We start from the raw sequence: 16,152 nt of genomic DNA, 5'->3' as shown, positions 1-16,152 counted from the left end.
ACACCCATTTTGAGTTAATTGGGTTTGTGGTTCTCTTGAACAACCCGGATGCATAATAACTGGTCAACCATCAGCACACGATCCATCAGTGGCTTCATCTGACATTCTGGCTTCAATTCTGGCAAGTTCATATCGATCACTATGTGCTTTTCAAAAGCATGTCAGGAAATGTGTGACAGGAAATGAGAGTCTGACACATGTCCTGTTCTTATAGTGTTATTACATTTTTTGGACAAACAAAAAAAATTACGCCAACACCTACCCCATAAATCCCACCCCTACATAAACCCTATATATCATTTAAAAGGGGAGATAGCTAGGATAAGTTTATTTTCAGACAAGGCAAAGTCAACCAAAGATTGAAGAGTGAAATTCTATTGTTAAAATGCTAATAAAAACAATGCTGGAGTTTGAATAGATGTGCTTTTATTATGTTATTTCATTGTTCTTACATTTTGAATCATATGCACAAATTTTTGAATCTTTCTATTGCCTGTAAATTCTATTACAATCACATGTACAGGATCATCTGAGGTAATACTGATGCTCTAGAGCTGCACAACTAGACAAATAGCTTGGATAAAAATATTAAATCTGACCTGTAGACCACACAGTGTATAGTCTTGAGCTCAACCATCTCTTAAGATGACACGAGAATAGGACAAATCAGAGGAAATATTTGTCTGCTCGAAAAAGCTTGTGTTACCATCTGGTTTCCACATAAATTGAGCCATTTTCAGTTTTCTGAATTTTATTAGGTTGTCAAAATTCAGTTGTGTTGTTCGGTGGCTTCCAGAGCTGCTCCAAGCACCGTGATGAAGCGATGGACATCAGCAAAGGAATTGTAGAGGGGAACAGGAGCTACACGAAGTACATCTGGTTCCCTCATGTCGCACTGCAAAAGAAACTTTTGGTTCAGGTATATGGTGTGTGTATATATATATATATATATATATATATATATATATATATATATATATATATATATATATATATATATATATATATATATAAAAGAGGCTACAGGGGTTATACCTTGTAGCTGGGTGTGATGTTACAGATGTTACATAGATGTTACAGAGCAAATAAATTGTGTAAAAGTTAGTATGTTTTTTACTTGATGAACCAGACACAGTGTCGCATTTACAGATTTTGCCCAATTTCTCCCATTACAGTTAACATGTTGTTGCTTGTTGCTGAAATAATAAATGAGAAGGGAATTGACTAATAAATCATTTCTTTTTGGATTTTGGAAAAATGCAAAAACAGCATGTTAAAAGTGCCGGGAAAAGTCTCACATCACATGGAACGTCCTTAGCTATAAGCAGGGCAGCGTAAGACCAGGCTCTTTGTCCGTTGGATAAAATTAGTCACACACCTAAAGTGAAATAATATCACAGTTCAAATGTGGGTCCCCATCCTATGAATGCATGAAGAGACTGTGTACAGTGATGAACACAATGCAAATTTTTTATATTCTGATCTGGTGGCATCAAAACAAATGCATTCCTTGGGGGCTGCTAAACAGGCACCCAGAGAAAGAGCAGCTACTGTAGTGATGCAGGTATATAAGAAGCCGTCGTGTATTTTTGATTAAAATGTATTACTAAAATAAACGGAGCCTCATTCTTATTATAATTCACGCCAGCAACATAATTTTTCTGCATCCGGTTTATTTAAAACATCACATTAAGACCTTATGACGCTTTGAATCCAAGCTGATCAACTGTACAGTGACATTGCATCAGGAGCTGACTTTTAAAAGTAATACTCCAATATACATTTTCCCTAGATCGTCCAAATATCAAGAACCGGCCCTGGCTACAAGTAAAACAGCAATGGCTTCGGTAAGGTTAAATTCTAGTTTATGTAAAAATTTTAACGTTGTTTTATACTTTCACATGTACTTTAGAGCACAGTGAAATAGCGTCTTTGCATATCCCAGTAATGTAGAAATCTGTGGTCAGAGCGCAGGGTCAACCATGATACAGCACCCCTGGAGCATAGAGGGTTAAGGGCCTTGCTCAAGGGCCCCTAAGAGCAGCAGCTTGAACCCCTGACTTTCTGATCAGTGACCAAGAGCCTTAATCAGTGAATTACCATCTCCCCAAAAAGCACTTTGCCCTTCTAGTAAGTTACAGCCGGTGCCAGACAGAAATCAGTCTCAGTCTCACCGCATGTATTTTCACTTATGCACAATCTTGAAACTCTTAAAAACATATTTCCACAAAAAATAAAATTCAAATAAATATAAAAAAAATCCAATCCAAAAAATAATAAAAAAAAATATTCAGCTCAGGAATTACGACACCATTTTAACCCTCTAAGTATCACCAACTAAACCCCAGAGTTTCCACTGAAACACGACTCACTGCGACTCCTCGCTTTTCCAGCTCCTGAAACACGGCTCTGATGGGAACTGAGAAGGAGAGCGAGAGCTGGCAGCCTCTTTGTGCCGGGTCGCTCGGTGTAATAATACGGACGTAAGGTTTCCTTGGATCCGACTTGTCCTCGCTGTAGTAGTGCTTCAGCAGATGTTCCAAATAACCAGTCAACAGGACGGACTTCTTCCTCAGATCCTTCATGCTGGTTTTATTAAAGATCTGACCAGGAGAAATATTGATCGTTTGAATGTAAAAAAGTACACATGGAATATTTAAGAAATCTGAAATAGGTTTTTTAGTCTAAATTGTGGTTTAGGTTGAGGAATGATAACCAGAGGTGGGAAGTAACGGAGTACAAATACTTCGTTACTGTACTTAAGTAGATTTTTCTGCTATTAGTACTTTACTCAACTATTTATTTTTCAGACAACTTTTTACTTTTACTCATTACATTTTTACACAAATATCTGTATTTCTGTTTCACCATTTTTATAGAAAATGTAAATACATAAATAACTAAATAAAAAAGAGGCGCAATTAAAACCTTCGGCAAAAAATACGTTTATCCACGACGTCCTTTCTTAGATATAAAATAAATAAATAAACTCCAGATAAAAATATTTTTAATCAGTAAACTTTTGTTTTATTTCTGAGTCTCAAATCAAACACCAAATCCGCCATGATTTACACCATTTACCCTCTGGGTGGCGTTTTGTGGGTTTTTCCCTCATAATGGCGACACAAACTTAAATTACTGTCTTTATTGATCGTACAGATAAAAACAATACATCATTCAAATCTGTAAAATGTCTATAATTTTCTATATATAAGCTTCCTGACTTGACTTGAAGAGGTGCAGTCTCTCCGGTATCACCTCATAATGCTCTTAATGATGTCCACACGTCTCTGCACTGATATAGCCTTTATATTTAATCACTGTACATATGCTTACATACATATCACATGCTGTAAATATGATACATGTTTAACACCTCCAAGCTGCCAGTTTTGGGCACCTGAGCAAGCCCTTAACTCACGACTGCTCATTTAGTAAATAAGATCATTAAGAGTCGCTCGGGATAAACACTTCCAACAGGAAGTGGCTATATCTCGCTATCTTGTCTCTCAATTTTCTCTATCTAATTGTCTCTGTGTCTCTTTTAGTCAATGTCTCTGTCTCACTGTATATGTCTCTCTCTTGCTGTCTCTCTATTTGTTTCTCACTCTTTCTAAAGCTGTGTCTGTGTCTCTTTGTCTTTGTCTCTGTCTTTCCTGCTTATTTACATGTCTAACAAAGTTTTGAGTTTTGAAAGTAATGCTATTAGCGATCTATGATGAAAGACTTTCCTGGTTCGATTCTTACCTCTAGTTTCATATTGAACAGTATAAGAAGTTTTTAAAAACAGAACAATAAAAGGTCATTGAAATTGGTTGCTGGTAAATCATGGTATATCAGTGGTGCAGGTGTTGGAGATGTGGTTCTTGTACCTGAGTCACTTCTCATAGACTTCCGGTTACTGAGAGAATGAACAGGAAGGAGAAGTTTTGACCCTCTACCATCATGATCTAAGAGAAAACAGTGGTCTCTTAACTATAGAAAAACCAAGAGTCCAATAAGCAAAGCCTTCTTTGCCACCCCTCTGGTAGTGTAGTGGTTAGTAATGCAGTCTCTGCTATCTGACTCACCCGGTTCAATTCCTACCCCTTAGCTGTCCTTTAAATTGTTTAAAAAGTTTTATAAAAGAACCAAAAAAGGTCCTAAAAATCAGTTTCTTGCAGGAGATCCTGTGGCTCAACTGGAAGAGCTTTGCCTCTGGGTTGAGAGGTTGCTGGCCAGGGCTCAAAGTTAAGCGTGTGGAAGGTTTCGGTAACTGTAGTGAGGAAGGTGTCAGAAATGGCTGCGTGGAAGGTTGGATGTGGACGGTTTCAGAGGGCAACGCCCCCCTGGCGTCTGAGAAGCTGAAAACAGGGGGTTATGAAGCAAAAGCATCCAAAAAAGTATGAACATAAGCTTCTGGCCAAAAAAATTTATTTAATAACATTGTTTTCTCTCCTAAATGCAAAACTATCAACCTGACCCTTTTCTGAGGCTGTAACCCAGCAGGTCCTCACAGCCTTTGTATACACCCAATCCATTGTTCACCACACACTAATTTCCACACAACTTACCCAGTGTGGGGACAAGCCAGATTTGAACCAGCAACCTCTGAGCACAGAGGCAAGGCTTTTACCACAAAGCCATCAAGTCCCACAACGCACTTCCTTTTTTTGGGGGGGGTTTATCGTTTGTTTCATGCTTCAAAGCAAGAAATTCAGAACAAAAAGAAACACAGAAAGCAGGATTCAAACCCTAAACCCCACCAACAGCAAAATACCAGTCTTAACCCACTGAACCATCTGAAAGGACAGGCTGGGCCAATTGTTTAGAGCAGGTCTATCTTTTCTTTCAAACCATCAACACAAGAATAATATAATGCTAAAGACAGACTTAGGAAGCAAACCCATATCGTAACTAGCAGGGACAATGCAGGATTTGAACCCTGATTCACGCCATTAGCGAGGCACCAGCATTAACCCACTGAACCATCATGAAGGACAAGCTGGGAAGCTGTTTAGAGCAGACCTATCTTTCTTTTTAACCCATCCAAACAAGAATATGAAGATGTAGGAATCAGGAATTTAACCTACCTCATGACTAGCAGACAGAAAGCCAGGTTTGAACCCTGACCACCAACATTAGCAAAGTACTAGCCTTAACCCACTAAACCATCAGGAAAAAACAGGATGGGAAGCTTGATTAGAGCAGATCTCTCTTTCTTTTCAAACCATCAACACAAGAATTTAACGCTAAAGAAAGATGTAGGAAGGCGAATACAGATGTAAGTAGCACAAGTTGAACCTACATTGTAACTAGCAAGAAGAAAGCAGGATTCGAACCCTGATCCCCACCACCAGCGAGACACCAACGTTAACCCATTGAACCATCGGTGAGGACAGGCTAGGAAGCTTGTTTAGAGCAGGTCTATCTTTCTTTTTAACCCATTAAAAACAAAAATATATCGCTAAAGAAAAATGTAGGAAGTGAATCCTGATCGTGACTGGCAGGCAGAAAGCAGGATTCGAACCCTGAACCCCACCAAAAGCACAAGACCTGATTTAACCCACTGGACCATCAGAGAAGACAGGCCAGGAAGTTTGTTTAGAGCAGGTCTATCTAGCTTTAAACCATCAACACAAGAATATAAAGCTAAAGAAAGATTTAGGAAGCAGAAACATAACCAACATCGCAACTAGCAGGATTCAAACCCTGATCCTTACCATCAGCGAGGCACCAGCCTTAATCCGATGAACCATGGAAGAGAAACAGACAGGGATGCATGTTTAGATGAGGCACAAGCCTTAAACCACTGAGTGACCACTGCTGAAAAGCATGTGTACTTTTTGGAGGGTTCATACTTTGTTTCATGCCAGGGCAGTAAGAAAGAAAGCATGTAGGACTGGCTTTGAAACCTTATCACCAGCGTGGACTATATTAAGCACCATGTTCAGGCACAAGCCTTAAGCCACTGAGCTACCACAGAAGTGCTTTTTTTTTTTTTGGTGGGGTTATCTTTAATTAAAGACCAGGAAATCAAGAAATTAATCCAACACAGAATTGAAATGTTTTCAGAGTGGACAAGGTCCAGAAGTTTTATTTACCAACACAGCAACCACCAGCTCTACCAGGAATCAAACTCTCAAACTCATCCTCGTGGGGGCCCTGACATTAACCCACTAGGCTATCACATCCATCCATCCAGCCATTTATCTATCTATCTATCTATCTATCTATCTATCTATCTATCTATCTATCTATCTATCTATCTATCTATCTATCTATCTATCTATCTATCTATCTATCCATCCATCCATCCATCCATTTATCCATCTATCTATCTATCTATCTATCTATCTATCTATCTATCTATCTATCTATCTATCTATCTATCTATCTATCTATCTATCTATCTATCTATCTAATATGATGTGAGGTCCAGTTAACAGCTAAAACAGGTAGAAGTAATAACTACTTTTTACTTAAGTACATGTCTGAGCCAAAACTTCTTTACTTTCACTTGAGTAAAAAAGTTTAATCAGTACTTCAACTTTTACCCGAGTATTTTAAAACATGAGGATCTGTACTTCTACTCAAATCTGAAAACAAAATAACAAATGCAAAAACAAAACAACAAATCCGAAAACACAACGACAAAATTCAGACAAACCGGAAAAGGTAGGTATAGTTTGTGAATGGAAACCTATAATAAAAAAAAAAAAACTTAACGATCAGTGGACGAGACACCTGTCATTTACCTGTATATCTTGAATGACAGGTGTCTCTATCAATGATCGGTAAGTTTGTTGTGTTGTTTTTGAATTTGTTAATTTGTTTTTAGATTTGTCACCGTAAAATTGTCTATATGAGTGCGCTCTAAGTACCACCAACAAGCCATTGAATTTTTTTATTTTTTTTACAGAATTAAATTAAAACAGAAAATACTTGGAAAGAATCTGATATATATATTTAATTAGAGGTTCATTTCAATAAAATATGTGTATTGCCTTACCTCTAAACTGGCCTGTAGGGGACACACCAGTAAAATGGGTTGATTTGAGAGTCTGAATCCACTAACACCAGGCTGCAGACTCATCACTGCACAAACACGTAAAATTTACATCGCAGTTACCTAATTCCACCACAAGGGGGAAGCAATGTGCCAATGTATGTGTTGTACTGGTTTGGAGTTTTAGTGCTTATTATTAAGGACTTAAAAATTATTTCTTTATATACCATTTGTCATTTGAAATCTCGTGTCCAATTTGTGTCCCCACCAACCAAGAAGCCTAAGAGAGACATGGAGAGGAAGGAAGAGAGAAGATATTTTTGCAAATGCCAGTATTTGGTGCTTGACTCCACACTTGGCGCTTTATCAATAGAAATGTTTAGTGATTAAACATTGATTTAGTGATTTTATATATAACAAATAGTATTGACACTCACGCAGGTTTCACTGTGTACGCATGTTTCTCGTGTATGTACGCTCCAGCCAACCCGCCTGCTCCAGAGTTCATATACTGAGAACAATACAGAGAAATGAACAGACCTATCATCGACAAAACATCATATTCGAGATAAAACCTTAAGATCATACAAAACAATGTCATCCAACAGAATTCACATCTACTGTACAAACACATTTAATAACTTTCAGATTAAAATTTTTGTATTTATAAAAAATTCAATATTAAATTTTTACTAGTAGAAAATGTGTTATTTATAGAGTACCTATAGAAATGCTATATAATGTTAGTGATCAAAGAAACTGACTTGTAACTACTACAGGCTAAAAATAAATAAAAAATGATAAGTGTACAAACTCTTAATCTTTCAACGAATAGAAAATATTGCTATAAGAGAAAACTATTGGAAATAAATCACATTTTAAGGCAATTGTTTTCCTATAACAGCAAACCTAAAATTATATATTTTTATTTTTTGATAAAAAAATTCCATTGTATTCCTTCCTATATGTGACAGCCATAATCTCATTAAATCATTAAATTCAATAACAAATATTTCCTCTAATTCTAACACTGAAAAAAAACATGGAAACAGAAAAACTTCAGATCTCAACTCACTTTATAGGTGCACCAGCAGGCAAAATCAACCCCCCACTCATGCAGTTGCAGCTCTGCATTTCCCACTGCATGTGCACAGTCGAAGCCTACATAGCAGCCCTGAACACACATATACACACACACACATTATGCTCTTAAACTGTAGTGCAAAGCCAACTTCACGATGGTGGACTTTATCTGGTTTCTCAGTAACAAAGAAATGAAAGCTAAGCAAATGAGTATCATTGTTAGCAAACAGCTGCTAAATAAGATAAAATATATCTGTTTTAAGAAAATATAAAGCTTCATAGCTTGTACAACCTGGGCCTGGCCTGCTTTGGTAATGACCTCCATATTAAACAGCTGGCCCGTGTAGTACTGGACTCCACCAAGCATTACTACGGCGATGGAGTCTCCTTCTCGCTTGATCGTGGACACAATGTCCTCCGTCCTCAGGGTGTCCTCACCCTAAAACAGACAAGGAATCCTTTATCAGTGCCAGTAGTATTAAATCACCTCTGTACAAAAGGAAAGAGTGGCTCCTTGGCGAGCACAGGACAGAACGTAGTAGATCATTAGTTAAAGTCAATATGTGCAGAGAAAATGGCAAAGAATTACAGCTCTGGGTTTAAGGAAGACCATGCTCTCGCTGGGGTCAAATCCTCGGAGGCGTATCTGAGATTCCACAGCATACTGTATAACACACAAAATCCAATCAAATCAATATAACATCAATTTTCATTACATTGGAGCGATAGACACTTTAACTTGTCTACAAATGAGCCTCAACAATACAGTCAATTCAGTAAGTAGTGAAAAAATTCAGGCTAGCTGTGCTTAGCATTAAAATGGCTTATGCCAATATCATCTAGCATTACTAGCATTTAGCCTTAATTTGAAAGTTATTAATATCAGTAGTGGAAGTCTAACAATTATTATGTTGAGATATTTATGAAACATAATAAACTTAATGTGGTGCAATAAGCATTAAAACATATATGGCGGAATATAACCTTCACTTTATAACCAACCACCAGAATATAACCAACACACGCGCTTTATGCATTAAACTATATATATATATATAGTATGAAAACTCACTTAGACGTCGAAGGTCAGATGTTTTTTAAACTGTGTATGGTATCCGAACAGATAAATAAACGTTTTTATAACCTTGGTTTTAGCAAAGAGGACCCATTTTGACAGGGTGCAAAACAAAACAAAAAAAATGAGGTTTTTAAACTGGGTATCAGAACAGAAATGAAATCGCATAAATATGTAATTAGAACAAGGAGGAGATTAGCAAGACTTCCAATAAAGAAAGAGAAATTGGTGGATTATGCGAATATGCAAATGAAGTCAATCAGACTTTAAAAGTGGAAGAAATTTGTAAATGATCAAAGTACAAAATGTGAGATTTTTTTTATTTTTGTTTGCACTTGCTAGCATCACCTAGCTTGTGCCATTGCTGTATTGGATGTGCCTCCTAAAGACCTATATAGGATGTGCTGACACTGCAATAAAGCAGTTGTTTTCTTTCTCACCCATGACTAAAAGATTCTTCATTTTGGTAAAGTTGCATTTTTATGTCAAGTGATAGTAAAGATCATTTCAGTTTTGTTTAAGTAAACTAACTTGCTACTATTTCAGCATAACATTTTTATAGTATTCACATGCTAACTCGCTAAACCAAAGCAATTTTACAAACCCAAAGCTTATTTTATAAGTCTAAATATCTGGTAGAATAATTTACTATTCACTAATAATTTGCCACCCTGCAAATGTGTCTGAGTTACCAACTGTTACCACAAAGTTGGAGGCACACAGTTGTATAAAAAGTTTTGCCGACGTGGTAGCATTTTTCCCTTCTTAACTTTACTGGCCTGCTATAGAACACTGACCTCAACCCTATTGAACACCTATAGGAAAACTGACTGCACTCCAGACCTCCTCATCTCACCTACATCAGAACCTGACTTTACTAACATTATCCAAAATCATCAGAATCAGAATGCTTTATTGATCCTAATGGCAAATTGTTGGGTTAAGTTGCTCACAATAAAATGGAAGTAAAATAAATGATACCAAATTTGCATAAAATATAAATATTAACTTATATATTAAGTGGAATGAAACTAATTGTGTAGCAGCGTGAAATAAAATGTGTAGCAGCACTAAGACAATGGCGGAAAAGTCTACAAGACTACAATGATGATAATTGCACATGTAGCAATTATTATTATTATTATTATTATTACTGCACTGTATTATTGCACATGATGTTAAAAGATATATGAAAATCTTTAAGTATAAATATATTTACTGTATATTGCCTATATCCAGCTGTTTAACATACAGAGAGAGGAGTTATACAGTTTGATGGCAACAAGCAGATATGGCGCTCTGTGGTGCATCGTGAAAATGCAAAATCTAGTAGAACATCTTCCCAGAAAAGTGGAGTCTATTATTTTTCTATTATAAATGAACACTGTTTCTTTATGTTCACTCTATTTCTTTATGAACACTGTGTGCATATGTGCGACATCTTCAAACTGCAAAAGTTTGTCCACATTGTCCACACTTGCCCTCTCAGCCGGTGTCTTTAAATTAGCTGGATGTCAATAATTCATCTGTAATTTGTGTATTTATGCAAGAAATTCTCAAAAAAGATATTAATAAAAATCCAGTTGCGATAATGCACTTGTTTAATCTGCAGCCTCTACTGAATGATCACAAGGTGATGAAGGATAATGTGTGACTAGGATTTCTAATAGGTGTGTTTGAACGCTTACAAGGTCAGAAGGAAAGGCCTTTTCCTCCAGAACGATTTTGTGCCGTTTTGCAGTGGGCTTGTAAAATGCAAGCTGTTGGGAAAAATAAAATCCACTATTAATTATATATTGTGAAGTTAAAAATAAATGTTTGATGCTCCGCTTTTCTGACATCAAATCTAAAACTTTTTCATTGGAATTATATACTGTACCAGCAGAAGGTGCAGATTGACAGTCAAGCCGTTCAGTAAGGCCACTTCTTCTGGTTTAGCACCTTATTATATATAACACACACACACACACACACACACACACACACACACACATGCCTATCTCTTAGTATATCTCAGTATAAAAGCATACATTGCACATTATACCGCAACATTAAACTCTTAAATCTAATTGGCCAAAAGTTGTTTATACATTTCCTAGAACAGAAGCTTAGTCAGGACCGGTGTAGTATGGATGCTTAACATGACATTGTCCTTAATATTAATTATTTTAAATTTAGCATTGTTTAACAAAAATAAAAAAATATGATCTATGTTGTGGAGGCATTTATGGAAGGTGTCAAACAATATGGCCTCTAGGACAAAAGATTTCTGTTTGTTTATAATAGGATGCATGATTTCTTTTTTTATTTTACCTCAAGAGTGAGAAAAACCACAGTCCTTCCATGTACACTATATGGACAAAAGTATTAAGACACCTGACTTCTCTAGCAGTATGTGATTTAAACATCCAAACATGGAGGTACACAATTGTATAAGTTGTCCATTACTAGGAGACCCAAACCTGCTCCAGCATGACAAAGCTTCAGTGCACAATGCCAGTTCCATGAAGATATGGTTTACATGGGTTGGACTGGAAGATCTTAAATGGCCTGCTATAGAGCTCTGACCTTAACACCTCACCTCACCTACATCAGCACCAAATAAGGAGTAAGTGTGGACTGGGATGTTCAGAAAGCGCAAATGAATGTTATGGTCACCTAAACATTTGTCTATATTTTGTAGCTATAAATAGATGAAAAGACCATGCTGCCAAGCTGTTTGTTTGGTTCTTCATTCAGAATTCAGTCATTTCTTGGAGTTTAGAATTTGAGTAACTCACAATCAGGTTGCAAGAAGTGTTTTATAAATCCATCAGTTCTTTAATTACCCACAATCTTTGCCATAAGATCCTCCAGATTGTTCTCAGCCCAGACCCAAGGGCGTGACCCCATCACATGTCCATGGGCTCCTCTGTGAACAAGCATTTTCAGTCTTGGTTTAGAAGTTCAATGATTGACCCTGGTTGATTAAACAAAATTACAAGCAATACAATCTATATTCATAATGTATTACACTGTCACATGTCCATTCAAATTTCCATTTATATTATCTTAATAATATCTTAATAAAAAAGCCCCCCAAAAAGTGCATCCTAAGTAGGTATCCAGCTTACATTTTGGCCCATTTCTCCAACTCTTCATTAATATACTTCTTGGTATTTTTGGGTTGTAGTCCCAGAGAGTTGCCTACAAAGTAAATGCAGTCTTCTGAGCCATCCAGGAGTGTCAGGTCAGCTGTAAGGAACAAGACATAAAGCTTCAAATCTCATACACAAATATAAATCTAAAATCCAGCCATTAAAAAAACAAATCTTTTTCATTTATCTTCACTTTACAGTATGTACAGTATTGTAAAACCTTTCAGAGTCCATCCCAACAATAGACTCTTTTCTCTGTTACGCTCAGGGAAAAGCTTCTGCTCCTTGAAAGCAAGCACAGAGAGATTGAGGAGGAGCTTCTTCCCGTAGGTCATTCGGTGTCTAAACCAGGAAACACCCAGGGACCACCCCTAGTACTGGACCACTCTCTCCATCTTCACTTTATAGCTTCACTGCACAATTATTTCTGCATAACTTTTGCACTATTATATGACACCTTTACTCTGGACTGTCACTTCAACTCTGGACTTGCACAGTACCACACTATACTGCACATCGACACTTTAAGGACAGTCACACTAACTAAAAAAACATTCTTTTGGATTCTCCCGTTAGTGGTCTCCACAGCGGACCATCCGCATGTTTTGATTTGGCACATGTTTTTTACGCTGGATGTCCTTCCTAACGCAACCCTCCCCATTTATCCGGGCTTGGGACCAGCACTAAGGCTTGTGCAACCCTAATGGCTGGGGTTTCAAGGACAATGACAATAAAGTACCTTAATTTGTACTTTGTCAATATCTGCCATAGTCATCCCTCCCTTTTGAGAATACATGTATATAAATGTTTTTCCTATACTTTATTTATTTATTTACTTCTATATTTTATGCTTTTTTCATTTATTCACTTTATTTTTCATCTTTATATTCTATTTCCCTTTTCATGCTTAAATGTTGGACAGTCGTAAAAAAGCATTTCACTGCATGTCGTACTCTGTATTTAGGTGTATGTGACTAATAAAATTTGAATTTAAGTAAATACTAAATGTGCTATTGATTGTCACTGCATTGTAACTTGAATATGGTTTAACATTATGTAAGGAAACAAAATGCATACATGCTGTTTTATAATAAAAAAAAAAATACAATAAAAAATTGTTGAACAATTTACATTGAGGAAGATCAGCTACTTTTGGAACCAGGAATTCCTGACGCAAGTCCCACAGCTTGTCGTGTTGGTCAAAGTGTTCAGCCACATCCCATGAAGTGCTGCTGCAGCCCAACTGACTGGACACCCTTTCAATAACTTCTTGTGGGGAGCCTGCTTCTGACAGATCCATGGATAATCTACAGATAGCAATGCACACGTATAGTGTATATAAGCATAAATGCAATGCAAATGTGTCTTCTTTTCAAGATAAGTACGCAAAAGAGTGAATTGTTTGCAAGCAGGAACTTTGATCAGTTCACAGTCTTTCTGGAATAACGCTCTTAGCCGAATTCATTATCGTATACATGTACGTGTATGTGTGTAAACATTTACTAGATATACATGTCATACTAGGGGGTGAGGTGGAGGGGTTTAATCATTGAGTATATTATTAGAATCTGACTATTTATTCATTTGGAAACAGAGGATCACACATCAACCAGAGACTTCCAGTCCAGTGAAACATGGTGGTGGTTGTATTGCATTTATACATTGCAAACACTCTATGCAGGGTAACATACAACTACATACATACATACATACAACTGAGAAGGTTGAGGACCATGCTCGAAAGCCCAGCAGTGGCAGCTTGGTGGTGCTGGGATTTGAACTTGTGATCAGAATTCTTTATCCACTGAGGTACCACTTTGTAAGGAACATGGCCTGATCTTGCTTAATTAAGCTAAAATATTTTACAATGAAATATATATACAGGATTTGTCCCATAGATTAAAAATATCCTTGCAATATTACGAGCCTCAGAGTCACAGTGATCTTGGACTACACATAATGTTATGTGTGTTTTTCATTTGGACAGACTAAAAGAGTCAGACCATTCCTCCTGGATGCTGATGCTAAGGTTAGCATTAGGTTTTAATAAAGTAATAGCATTAATTAGCCAGTTTAATAGTAATTTTGCCCCTCATGCCAAATCCCATATCAATATTTTATTGTCACGACAAGCAACAACACGTAAATTCTCATATCATGTATTTTAATCAAAAGGAAATGTGCTCACCTTTTCACAAATGCAGAAAACTTTCCTCAAACGGTTTAGAAGCTTCTAAGTCTGTATGGCGCACGTCCGAATGTAACCTTTCACCCCTGCGTGTAAATATCATACGATACTAGCTAATGATTGACAATTAAGTCACCCCTGTACTCGATGTGAAGTGCATAATACAGAAAAATCCAGGAGTACTAATGTTTTAACCTGGTTTTCACCCTAAACTACAATGTAGTACACTGACTCACTGATCTAATGGCTTTGGAACAGTTCACATTTATGGCTTTAACACACTGTGTGTAAAAGCCATAAATGGGAACTGTTCCAAATCCAAAGCCATTAGATCAGTGAGTTTAAATGGTGGTTTTATAACTGGTAAATGGAGATTTAGCGGATATGATGAAGAGGAAAATGTAGATATGTTGTGTGTTCAGGAGACCAAGTGGAAAGGGAGTAAGGCCAGGAACATTGGCGGGGGTTTAAACTGTTTTATCATGGTGTGAATGGAAAGAGAAATGGTGTAGGGGTGATTCTGAAGGAAGCGTACAGTAAGAGTGTAGTGGAGGTGAAGAGAGTTTCTGATAGGGTGATGAAGGTGAAGCTGGAAGTTGAAGGGGTGATGATAAATGTCATCAGTGCCTATGCTCCACAAGTGGGTTGTGAGGAGAAGGAAAAATTCTGGAGTGAATTGGATGAAGTGGTAGATGGTGTACCTAGGAAAGAAAGATTGGTGATTGGGGCAGACTTTAATGGGCATGTAGGTGAAGGGAACAGAGGTGATGAGGAGGTGATGGTAGGAATGGCTTTAAGGAGAGGAATGTGGAAGGGCAGATGGTGGTAGATTTTGCTAAAAGGATGGAAATGGCAGTGGTGAACACTTATTTTAAGAAGGAGGATCATAGGGTGACGTATAAGAGTGGAGGAAGGTGCACACAGGTGGACTATGCTCTATGTAGGAGATGTAACCTGAAGGAGATTGCTGAGAATGGAGCCACTAGGGAGGAGGAAAAGAGGAAGACCAAGGAGAAGGTTTATAAATGTGGTAATGGAAGACATGCAGGTAGTTGGTTTGAAAGATGTAGAAGCCAGGGGGGTGTGGAGACGGATGAGCCGCTGTGGCGACCCCTAATGGGAGCAGCCGAAAGAAGAAGAAGAAGAAGAAGTGTACTGTATATAGTCCTAATATGAATAGTTACTTTACTAGCCTCTTATTCTTTCTCTTGAAGTTAAATGTTGAAGGTATTTAAATGGTGTCTTCCACTACAAGACTTTCAGTAGAAACTTTCCAACCATGAGGTCTAATCTATAACAACTAGTGCACCTCACACTGCAAATAATTAGTGGAAATGTCAATAAATGTAGAGGATCTAGTGATGCAATTCTCTCAGGTAGATAAGCCTTTTCGTGAAAAAAAAAGCTTTTATGGCATTCTATATTGTACTGTACATTTTTAGAAAGAGTTTCAACCTTTGGTCTTTACTCAATACACAAGCCTGTAAATTGAGTCAATATGTTTTTTGACTCTCCGATCACCCTGCCTCAGATGAATCCATTTTTCATTTGCCTTGTTGAACACACACTTGCCAATCATCTATTCCATCTGTAATTAAATTATAATTTAATTGTAATATAAGTTTCATTCCCCTTAGGTCATTCTCATACAGAAATGAAAACCTGCATGATGTAAATTCAG

The 16,152-nt window shown here is 37.1% G+C and overlaps 1 protein-coding gene and 1 long non-coding RNA gene across 2 annotated transcripts in view; one reads left to right on the top strand and one right to left on the bottom strand.

Annotated features, from left to right (window-relative positions):
- LOC310716464 overlaps positions 1–16,152 on the top strand; it is a 325,142-nt gene that overhangs the window by 291,633 nt on the left and 17,357 nt on the right. The window lies entirely within an intron of this gene.
- kynu (kynureninase) lies at positions 410–14,598 on the bottom strand. Its single transcript, XM_083523259.1, has 14 exons — positions 14,472–14,598; positions 13,415–13,590; positions 12,260–12,380; positions 11,975–12,057; positions 11,026–11,087; positions 10,835–10,906; positions 8,661–8,735; positions 8,364–8,510; positions 8,064–8,162; positions 7,426–7,499; positions 7,216–7,268; positions 6,992–7,077; positions 2,373–2,603; positions 410–895 (listed from the first exon to the last, which is right to left on the bottom strand). The coding sequence occupies exons 2-14, from the start codon at positions 13,581–13,583 to the stop codon at positions 770–772; spliced, it is 1,398 nt and encodes a 465-aa protein (XP_083379385.1). The 5' UTR covers positions 13,584–13,590; positions 14,472–14,598; the 3' UTR covers positions 410–769.

Source organism: Silurus aristotelis (genome assembly GCF_946808225.1).
Source record: "Silurus aristotelis genome assembly, chromosome: 2".
NCBI lineage: Eukaryota > Metazoa > Chordata > Actinopteri > Siluriformes > Siluridae > Silurus > Silurus aristotelis.
Note: the sequence above shows the minus strand (reverse complement) of the source record. Positions and strands in the feature narration are given on the sequence as shown.

What these genes read in the sequence shown, in the direction of transcription:
- kynu (XM_083523259.1), bottom strand. Translation starts at nt 13,583, where the DNA reads ATGGATCTGTCAGAAGCAGGCTCCCCACAAGAAGTTATTGAAAGGGTG. An exon ending in TCTTCCTTAAACCCAGAGCT is followed by an intron (nt 8,511 to 8,660) that starts GTAATTCTTTGC and finishes TGTCTGTTTTAG; the next exon opens with GGTGAGGACACCCTGAGGAC. An exon ending in CCAAAGCAGGCCAGGCCCAG is followed by an intron (nt 8,163 to 8,363) that starts GTTGTACAAGCT and finishes ATGTGTGTTCAG; the next exon opens with GGCTGCTATGTAGGCTTCGA.